This window comes from Henckelia pumila, chromosome 3, assembly GCF_033568475.1.
Source record: "Henckelia pumila isolate YLH828 chromosome 3, ASM3356847v2, whole genome shotgun sequence".
Classification (NCBI taxonomy): Eukaryota; Viridiplantae; Streptophyta; class Magnoliopsida; order Lamiales; family Gesneriaceae; genus Henckelia; species Henckelia pumila.
Window position 1 is genome coordinate 190,000,938 of NC_133122.1, and position 11,639 is coordinate 190,012,576.

The 11,639-nt window shown below is 38.6% G+C and overlaps 1 protein-coding gene across 1 annotated transcript; it reads left to right on the forward strand.

Annotated features, from left to right (window-relative positions):
• The first annotated feature begins 346 nt into the window (after positions 1 to 346).
• On the forward strand, positions 347 to 2,156 carry LOC140891099 (xyloglucan galactosyltransferase XLT2-like). The gene has a single exon (XM_073299384.1). It carries the CDS (start codon positions 406 to 408, stop codon positions 1,921 to 1,923), a length of 1,518 nt encoding a protein of 505 aa, XP_073155485.1. The 5' UTR covers positions 347 to 405; the 3' UTR covers positions 1,924 to 2,156.
• Positions 2,157 to 11,639: the final 9,483 nt, after the last annotated feature.

The window sequence follows — 11,639 nt, forward strand, 5'->3', positions numbered from 1 at the left end:
TCTGGTACAAATATATGATTTTTGAGTACTCAAACATATGTTGCAAGTTCACGTTTATAAAGATGTTTAAATTTTATACTCAAAATTGTATTTTTTGTACTCGATCTTGAACAATTAGTGCTCAAATATCTTGTATTTATACCATATTTTCAATGTTTTATACTTAATTTTATCCAAATAAAATAATGTGGGCCCAAAAAATACAAACAAATTTTTTCTAACAAAAAACTGATTATTAATTTACTTTTAGATTTAGGAACTGAAAACCAATTCACCCTTAAATCAATCCCCCTACGAATCGATGAGTAGATAGATAAAGATAGATACGGTGTCGTGTGTCGGTTGATAGACGATAATCACCTTGAAATCTACATCTCTCCTTTTGGCTTTTGCACAAGTGGAGTGATGGTTCCTGCGTACACTCCCGAAGCCCAAACCCTGAAGAAACCTCCGCACAGAAGCTTGTGTTTTTGCAGAAACACAGTCAATTTAGTCCGCTCCCACTTTTCTTCCCACCCTCGCTTCTGGCTCTTCATCGCCTTTCTTTGGATCCAAGCTCTTGTTATTTCCTTTGTTCGAACACCAACGCCGTGTTTCCCCGACCGCACCGCAGTTGCCACTCACTTCCCTTTGCCTTTGTCTTTGCCTGTGGTGACTAATGTCTCTCAGCCTCAGCTCGGGCCTGCTTCTCCTCCCCCTCCCTTTACGGATGAGTGCCCCTCGGGAAGAATCTACGCCTACGATCTCCCATCCATGTTCAACAGGGATTTGGTGCTGCCCAATTGCACGGAGTTGGATCCCTGGAACTGGCAGTGTGGAATTATTACCAACCATGGATATGGGGGAGCCGCCACGGAGCTCCGTCGGTTCTTGCCCCAGAATCTCTTCAAATCGTGGTATCACACCAATCAGTTCTCCATGGAGCTCATATTTCACCACCGGATCCTGAAGCATAAGTGCCGGACGACGGATCCGGAGTCGGCTACGGCGTTCTACATTCCTTTCTACGCTGGGCTTGCGGTGGGGAAGTTTCTGTGGATGAACGAAACCTCTAAAAGGGACTGGCATTGCAGAATGATGCTGCAACAGGTGAAGAAACAGAATTACTGGAAGAAATTCAACGGGTCCGATCATTTCTTGACTATAGGTAGAATCACGTGGGACTTCCGGCGGTTGTCTGATCCGGGTAAGACCTGGGGCTCCAGCTTTCTGAACATGGCGGCTATGAAGAAAGTCAGCCGATTCATCATAGAGAAAGCGCCGGAAGATGAACAGGATATAAGCGTGCCTTACCCCACCGGATTCCACCCCAAAACAAGGGAAAACCTCAACGAATGGCAACACTTGGTGAAAAACTACAACAGGACAAGCCTATTCACTTTCGTCGGAGCAACCCGCGAATGGGTCAATAACGATTTCAGAGGGATTCTGTTAAATTACTGTCGCGACGAATCCCCCTTGTGCCAGCTGGTGGACTGCGCAGTGAGCCAGTGCTCAACTGATTCTTGGGTGATCTTGAAGGCATTATTGAGTTCCGATTTTTGCTTGCAGCCCAGGGGAGATAGTTTTACACGAAGATCCGTGTTCGATTGTATGGTGGCGGGTTCCGTGCCAGTCTTCTTCTGGAAGAGGACCGCTTACGAGCAGTATGAATGGTTCTTGCCTGGCGATCCAGAGAGTTACTCTGTTTTCATAGATCATGACAAGGTCAGAAATGGGACGTCGATTAAGCAAGTTCTGATGAATTACAGCAAGCAAGAGATTGAGAAGAAAAGGGACAAGGTTATAGAGACAATCCCAAGGATAATCTATGCCAAACCAAATGGAGGGTTTAGGAATTTCAATGATGCTTTTGATATTGCTCTTGATGGGGTTCTGGAGAGGATCAAGGAGGAGAAGGAATGGGCTGATTTCTTGAGGTGAGATTTATGTTTGGGACTGGAAATGGGATAACGACGAATCCGGGATCTGATGACTGAAATTATCCGCTATTAATTCCCAGGAGATTTCAAGAAATTGTCTTGCTGTTATACGAGTTTACTTTGTTTGATTTTTGCCAGCGTTGTTATGCCGGGCTGTATAACCAGAAAAATCCAACATTATACACACTATTTATAGAGCGTGCTTTATTATAAAATGATGATTTGGTTCTTCAATTACAATATTCTTAGTATCGATAGCATTCATGTTACTATGTTGAAAGAGATCAACTAATCCATTCAAAAAAGAAAAGAGATCAACTAAGGTTGCATGAGATTTATGGAAACCTTACTTCAACAAGTGTGCTTTTCTTCTTTCTGTTCCTTTCCTTTTAATCTCGTTTTTTGGTGGATTTTTATTGCTCCAATCTCGTACATTATCTTAGAAATTCAAGATATTATATGGAGACCGTTAATTCTAACACTTGATTCCTGCTAGCATTGAAGTGCTTCTTTGTTCTGTATCTACATCAGATTTATACATTTTTTTTTTTTTAAACTACATCAGATTTATACTTGTTGACTAATCAACACTGTGTTCAACCCACCTGTGTAGATTCAAGATTTTAACTAACTTATCCATGATTTCAAACAATCAAAATTTTCCATATGATACAGTTACGACTAAATGTGTTTTATGAAATTAAAACAATGTATAAAAAAATGAAAGTTGGTTAGTCTCGCAGAATAAATATGATATAGTTAGGTTTGGTATTTTCTGCAATTACTAAATGAAAAGGTAATTTGAGAAATCCAAGACATACGGATTGATTATCTAGTTTCAGACAATATATATTTGTAGTTTTAACAAGTATTTCATTTATGGTTGGTGATAAGTGCAATTTATTGCAATTTTATTTCATATATGTTGCTTGGAATTTTTGTTATTCTAGAACATTATTATGATGTCGTCCCAGGTAAGTGAAAGTAATGTCATGAAATTTTGGTAAAAAATGGTGGAAAAAGGGCCAAAGCGATAGCGGAAAGAGTAAGAAAAAGAATGAAGAAGAGAAGAAAGCAACAAGCTAGGCGCACCCGCGCATGCCATGCACCAAATGGCAGGGCTGAGCATTCGGTCGATTCGGTTGCTTTTCAAATAACCGAATCGAACCAAATTATTTTTGCATAACCGAACCGACAGAAATATTTATTATAACCCATCAAAATCGAACCGAATAAAAATCGATTAATTCGGACGGTGACCGAGTTCACCGATTCTATTTTTGAAAAAATGGAAAAAAAAAATTGAAAAAAAAAAAAGAGAAAGCCCGAAACCTTATGTGATAAAGTTTAGCAGCAAAACCCTGTGATTGTTATCACAAATCTCATTCTCATCCTAAAAATCAGTCATATTGGTTACAAGAACAAGCACAAGAGTTTGGGAAATTAATGGAAGCGGTGCAATGACTGTTTTGAAGAATTTTAAATGAACCTCACCGTAGAGCAATCGAATTTTTCAGAAAAGAAAGATAAGATGCACACTGTCCTGCAATTTAGGGATTACGGTTGTGGGCCGGAGGATTGTGGGCTTCTAAGTTTTGGATTTTGTAACTCCATGGGCCATGACCAAAATATGTATAAAATATATATAAAAAAAATTCATTTTGACAAATCGGTTAACTCAGTTAACCGATTTTTTAAAATCAAAAACCAAAATCGAACCGATTTAATCGATTTGACCGAATGTTTTGGAAATCAAAACCGAATTTTTGAATTGACCGAACCGAATTTCTGAATTAGATCGGTTCGGTCGGTTATTTCGATTTAATTGATGCTCACCCCTACCAAATGGAGGTCGAAAGCAGTAGCACAGCCGCACCAGCGCCATCTTATAGGCGCCCCTACGCCCGAAGAATTGTAGAATTTTTGGAAGAATGTACTCTCAAATTTTAAAAGGTTTTCCGGGCCTAATTTGAAGGCTAATTGAGGGTTACACAAAATTGAAAGGCGACTGAGACTGGGAAGAAAAGGGAGATCGAAAAAGTGAAAGAATTTGGTACGAGACCGAAGAACGCATCGATCCGAGGACGGAGAATGCTACTTCTAACCTTGTTCTTTTTCCTCTCTTTTGCAAACTTTGATTTGGGATGAATTGTTTTAAGACTATGTTTTTCTACTTGTCATTTTGCATCATGAACTAAATCTTCTCATCTTGTGGGACGATATAGTGACACTTGAAACCATTTATGATCTTTTGACATTTTATTGGAGTTCTTCTTTTGGTTTATTTGTATTTTTCGGCTTTAAATGTTTTTGTTTTACTGGCCACAACTGTAGTAATTCATACCTTGTTTTAAGTTAATTAAATGTTGAACATGATTAAGGGTTACTAATTCCGGCTTTAAATGCTTTTGATATACGTTGAGCCGTATCTCCTTCGATATAACTTTTCTCGTAGGGTCGCCCAATCCTACACTTGTTTATACTGTTTGACGCCGGGAGTTATCGCAATGCGTGGAGACTGATACTATAGTGGTCTAGACGAGTGTGTGAGTTACCCAGTGGTCAGATTTTCAAATAATACTACATACTCATTGGCGCGTAGTCTGATCAGGACTTGGTAGTTGACCAGTCACCACAGTCATATCCCGCTGCATGCATCATATTAGTTTTGTATGCTAATTTTTAAGCACTGGGCGTTAGTTGCTCATGTTCATGGTGTTATCTTGGACACTCCATTCAACGGGATAGGTTTTAGGCTGGACAGAGCCGGTGGATCGAGACAGGGTTAGAGTCAGGGCCAGGAGCTGCTTGGAGTTGTAATGTCTACAGTCAGTGTAATATTGTAAATATTTATGGGAAAAAACCTTTGGGTTTTAGTGTCGGTTGTATTCCGCAGGTTTCTTTTGTAGTAGGTTTTTAAGTTTCCGCCATAAACTTTATGATTTAATAAATATTTTTATATTAAGCTAATTACATGCTTAAGACTGCAAGTTAGTTGGTGATCTAGACTAGGTAATTACATTTATGTTATCAGAGCATGCATATTGAGACGTAGTATGATATTTTAGGATTAATGTATGTTAATATTCAGAGTAATTGCTGGACAAGGAGAATAACCGCATAGTGATATAGGCCCGATGGAAGCAGAGGGTGCCCAAGGACATCCTCACAAACATCATCACCATCTTGAAGGTCGACGTTGTTTCACCATGCATAAGTTCTTGCAGATTGAGCCGAAGGCAATGGTGGTTGGTGAGACCCTGAGGCGGCAGACGATTGGCTGGAGAGAATGAAGAGTAGTTTCCGAGCCTTTGACTGCTCCGAGGAGCAGAAGATGGAGGCCATAAACTTTCTATTGGAGGGACGTGCAAAGAAATGGTGGAAATCAAAATCTGCCCAGCTACTTCTGGAGAAAGGCCAGGTATCGTGGGAGGATTTTCGTCAGACTTTTATGTAGTTATATTTTCCTACAGCTCTCCAATAGTCAAAAAGCCATATAATTGCTGAATGTAGCGACCCGCATTGGAATCACCTACTAAACAATCCCTATGCATGCAATTAAATCTTAAATGACAATAATCAGGTAGATCAGCGAAAAACATAGTACAAATCCCAAATATGAAATAACAGTTTAAAATGATTCTTTAGAATACAACCAATTCGAATAATAGTGTATCAAACCAAACTCGAAATAAAATTCACTAAACCAGATAGCTGGGAATCTCAACGGCGCTGCTCCTGGCCTTGGGCCTTACTCCTGTTCACGTCATCCAACCTAAGGCCTATCCCACGGAATGGGGTGTCCAAGAAGAAAACACAAGAACGTGAACGATAACTCTCAGTACAATAAATACGAGTATACAAACCTCTATGTGCATGCTAAATGACGTGGACTGGGTGATTGGATCGACGACAAACTCATGCTCAGACTGAAGGCGCCAAAGTTTTTAGTGTCACTCGGAAGTACCCCTCCGGACTCTAGCACAACATCCGGACGTGAATTGAGAAATATCATAGAAACTTAGTACGCACCTATAGAAACACAGTAACTGGTAAATTGGTTAAAGTATTCCAGGTTTGGGTTCCTAAAGGATTAATCCCTCATGGACCCAAATAGATGTGGGTACCAAAAGTTATTCAACCTTGTGAATGCAGATAACAGGTACCAAGGAAAAGGAGGATGAATCATGGTAATTATACAGTGGATGTTCAAGACACATGACTGGAAATGATAAACTACTGTCTGAACTCGTTAAATATCATGGTCCCACCATCACATTTGGTGACAACTCAAAGGGTAAGACCGTGGGTAAGGGTAAGATTATCCACGACAACATTATCATTCAAGATGTTCTATTGGTTGAAACTCTAAAATATAACTTAATCAACATTAGTCAAATGTGTGACTATGGGCACTCTGTTGAATTTCAAAAGCTAAACTACATTGTTTTTTTTTTTTTTGAAGAAAGCTAAATTACATTGTTAAAGATGCCTCTGGTAACATTATTTTGACAGGAAACAGATGTGAAAACACATATAAAGTATGCTGGAACATTCAGTCTAGCAAACCAGTTTTTCTCGTAGCTTCCAATTCCAAGCACAACTGGATTTGGCACAAGCGACTGAATCACATTAACTTCAAATCAATTTCCAGTCTGAGTAAGCTTGAGCTAGTAACAGGCCTGCCTAAAATTTATTTTTCCAAAGACAAAGTTTGCTCAGTTTGTCAATTTGGGAAGCAAGTTAGGTCATCATTTAAAAACAAGAGTTATAACTCATCTTCCCGATGCTTGGAACTATTGCACATAGACTTATTTGGTCCAATTCCAGTAACAAGTTTAGGGGGAATGAGGTATACTCTTGTTAGCATTGATGACTACTCACGTTTTACCCGGGTCATTTTCTTAAAATCAAAAGACCAAACTGCTTCTCTACTGATCAAGATTTTTAAAAGGCTTTTTAACGAAAAATCAAGTAAGATTGACAAAATCAGAAGTGGCAGAGGAACTGAATTTGTCAATCAAACTTTATCTTCATTTTTAGAGCATTATGGAATCAAACATGAATTCTCACCAGCTAGAACACCACAACAAAATGGTGTTGCAAAAAGGAGAAATTGTACTCTTAAAGAAGCTGCAAGAACCATGTTAGCTGAATCCAAAGTCTCTCAAAGGTTTTGGGCAGAAGCTGTGAACACTGCTTGCTACACTCATAATAGATCAATGATATGCAAGAAATTCTTTAAAACCCCATATGAGATCTGGAATGGCAGACAACCTAATGTATCTTACTTCAAGATTTTTGGGAGTAAATGCTACATCCACAACAATGGTAAAAGTCATCTGACTGCATTTGATGCAAAGTCAGATGAGGGTATATTTCTGGGATACTCCTCTATTAGCAAAGCATATAGAGTTTTCAACAAAAGAACTTTAAATGTTGAAGAATCAATTCATGTTATATTTGATGAAGATCTAACAACTGATATTACAACTAATACTCATCAACTTTTAGATCTATTTCAGGAAATACAATTAGGTAATGATAGTCAGGATGAAAATGAAGACGAAGTTTCACCACCTATCAGAACACTTCAATCTCTTGAACCTGAACTAGTGGACCCAGTAGTTTAGGATCATAACATTGAGTAGGGCAATCCTTCTTCATGTGTCCCTCCTGACCACACTGAAAACATGGGCCAGTCGATCGAGGACACGGGCCTTGTGGATGCTTGCGCCTACACTGAAGACACCGGCTCATCCCCTGGCTACCGAAATGCTGCACTCCACCAGATCCAAAAGAAGAAGAAGAAATAACACCTTGCTTCTTAAAATACTGAGACCTCGGACCAAAAAAACTAGTCGGTCTGGATGCAAAAGAAATCATAGACCTGTTCCTCCGAAGACTGTCTTCTTCCTGGCGACAACGGTCCACCAAAACCTTATAGGTCATGTCATTCCCAACAGCCACCATCTGATGAATCTCAGGGTTCAGACCCTGAAGGAAATTATCATACTTGGCCACAAAACTGTCAGCAATATGCGGGCAATAGGGTAGAAGATCAAAGAACTTCTGCTGGTACTCCTCAATAGACATCGTCCCCTGTCGCAATCCCAGCAACTCACTAGCTTTCGCCTAGAGAAGGGATGGAGGAAAATACAATCTCTGGAAAGCAGTACAAAACTCAGCCCAAGTAGCTGCTCCTCTTGCTGATATAAATGGTGTGGAAGTAGATCTCCACCACTTCTTTGCTCGACCCTCTAGCAAAAAACCAAGATTCTCCATTTTTTCATCATCTGTGAAATGGAACTCTCTGAAACAATGCTCCATCCTCTCTAGCCAGTCCTCAGTAGCCTCTAGGGTCTCGCCACCTGCTAATGGATTAGGGCTCATCTAAATAAATCTATGCATGCTAACTCTCCTTCGCTCCTCACGGTGTCCACGGCGATGTCTCCGCCGTCCCAACGACCATCCCCTCCACTGTCGTGGCTCTTATCGTAATCTGCCATATGTCAATTAATAACAAATAATGTATTAATCCGCTTACTAATTCCCAATTGCAATGCGCTCTGATACCAATAAATGTAGCGACCCTATCCGGATCCACTACCTAATCAGAGTTAATTAGTGCATGCAATAAATACTTAAAGCGTAAAGAGCGGATAATTAAAATACAACAAATACAATTGGCAGAATACAATCGACGACAACAAAAGTGTATAATACTCTTATACAACCAAATCGAAAGTCTTAGGGTAACAACCCCTACCTCTACAATCTCGCTACAAGAGACACCAACCTCAACCCTGCTGCGAGTCACCTTGAGCGTCCAACCTCAACCTTCCCCGCCACAAGGTATCCCAAAAACACCAAAACAGAGGGGCATGAGCGACTACGCTCAATAAGGAAGCAATGATATATAAAAAAATATGCAGCAGGAAAATGACTTTAAAATACTGGGTAAAATAGTCTGCTCAGGATGCCATGAATACACAGTACCGTGCTAAGAGAGCAACTCCGCGGGGTACTTGTGTATTCCCCTATCAACTATAGCGTCTACTCCACCACCGTGGTCGCTCCTAGTGATAAAAAAACCAAGGGCTGAGCCTCCCCAGACACGAATCCATAAGGAGTAACTCATCACCGATGAAAACTGTCATGACTCATATCATACCAAATGCAGTCCAGTGTAAAAACATGCATTTTCTAAAGCCGTAAAACATGGTAAAACATATAGTACATACTCATGCAACATATAAGCATATATATCATGTCGGTTATCTCGGTTAGTACTTACGTACCTCTAATACTGCAGGCAAATCCTAGCACCACTGGTCTAGATCTCATGCCTACAAGTTCACTATACTACGTCTACAATGAAAATACCCATGCATCACTATTTATTCTCTAAAATCCTTAATTAAGATATTTCATACTCCTAAATATTTTTAGGATGCCAAAGCTATATCTGCGTCCGTCATTTGCCCGCTGAAGGCGACTGCCTTAAAACTTAAGCACAGTTCCGCTACAACATCGGGATCGCCATGTTGCTTCCGGATTCCCAATAGGACGTCTAGATATCCCTAGAACCGAGATAGAAGGCCTAAGAAACTGGAGAGAGAATAAGTTGAGGTGCAAGGAAGAATGAGCTCGGCACCCCTATTTATAGGCGAAGATCGGAGCATCCGATCTCGGGTTCGGAGCCTCCGATCCGGTTCGGACCGTATGATCCCTGCGTCCGAACTCTCTTGGCCAAACACGTGTCTAGCTAGCTTCTAGAGGATGCCTGCCGACACCAGTTCGGAGCCTCTGATCCACCTTCGGAGCGTCCGAACGTCCCTCAGTGATGTAACCAATGACGTAATATTTCGAACAACTGGCTGGTTGAGTTCTGAGCCTCCGAACTCTGATCAGATTGTCCGAACGCCTTTGGATCCTCCGATCCTCCACTTCGGGCCGTTCGAACTGCCATTCACTTAATTATTTAATTTGTTGTGATTAATCCTTTAATCACCTTATTTGGTTACGGGTCACTACAATGCGGTAGGAGGAGTTGGTGGCTACAACGTCCTTATTGAAAGCATGAAGTTCTGTAGAAATTTAAGGGTTTAAACTAAGGAATGAAGATCAGATTTGATTTATCGATGGGAGAAATCAGATTTGGGCTAATTGGATTGGGCCTAATTAAATCTAGAAATTAGATTTGAAATTTCATCAGTCATCACTGTTTATTAAGTGGGAGGATTTGTACAAAATAATGAATCTTAATCTAATTTTGAGAATATAAATTTGTAGATGTTAAATTAATAATTCAATAGTTTATATGTGGCTCTGAAAGATTTATAATGATTTTTTTAAGCATGATATAGTGAAAATTTATTTAATTTATAAAAAAATATCATGTAATACATCTAATCTTATCATTCATAATATATTTATTTAAAATATATACGATTCATAATATAATTTATTCATTTAATTATCTATTAATAATTTAAGAATAAGATTAAAATAAGATATATCATCTTAACTATTTCGTTGTCACTATTAATACTGAATATTATCACTTAATTTATATAATTATATATCATTATAATATATTCTATTTTATTTATTGAGTGAATTAGAAGAAGACAACCTATCATAGAGAAACTTAGCCTTTAATTAATAAACCTAAACTACCTCAATTCATTATTATCCAAACACAAAAAAAACCCCGAGATAATTATTCGAATTATATTTATTTGCAATTTGGTAATTTAAAATGGTGGGATTGGAGGTAGTTAGCTTTAATTTGGACAAAAAAGTGAATTTTTGTGAGTGAATGAAAAATGGAGTGGAAATGAATTGTCACCTTCTGAGTAATTGTGTGTATGAATGAGAGCAACAATGTAAGGCCCGGGATTATTTGATTTAATTCGAGATTATTTAATTTTAATTCGAGTATATTTAATTTGAGAATTTTTAGAGTTTAGATTTAAATTCTAATATTTTTTAATTATTTAGGATTAAAATTGAAGTAAAAAGAGAGCCGAAGTCTGTTTTTCAATTTTTGAAGTTCTAGGGGCTGAATTGCAATTTGATTTGAATATATCTTTTAACTCAATTGATTAGTCAGCCTTACACACGTGTTTATGCATATCTTCTTCAAAAATTTCAGCAGCAACCACCGAGTACCCAATTTTCTTCTTGTTTTTGCATCTTCAAAGTTTGATATCTTTTGATCCGGTTATCCGATTTTAATTTCAAACGTAGTTATGGAATCCTTGCAATGAGAGATTCAGTTGGTGTAAGTTTTCTTATATTTCCAGCATGTTTCGAAAGTTGAATTTTGGAAAAATCAGAGCTTGATATCTATACGTGTGTTTTGAAGTTCTTTGTATTCCGTTATCGAAACCGGATTGAGGATTTGATGTAGTATGAATTTATGAGGAATTTTAGAAGTATGTTTGATTTTTATAGCTGCTGATATGATGATTTATATGCTGATATGTGGTGTTGGGAGTTGTATGAGATTGGTATATTGATTTCGATATCGTTTCGGTTACCGAATTTCAGTCGTTACGTCGTCGGATTATGAATTGAGACTGTTTAGGTGTCTTATGATTGAGCTGGATTTGAAGTAAGTTATTGCTGATATATGTAGCTTGAATATACTTCATTTCAGATTTGATAAGAGCTTGATCGACTCGAGAAGTCCGCTTTCAAACCAAAGAA

Excerpts from the sequence above, each read along its gene's own strand:
- LOC140891099 (XM_073299384.1), top strand. The coding sequence starts at position 406 with ATGGTTCCTGCGTACACTCCCGAAGCCCAAACCCTGAAGAAACCTCCG.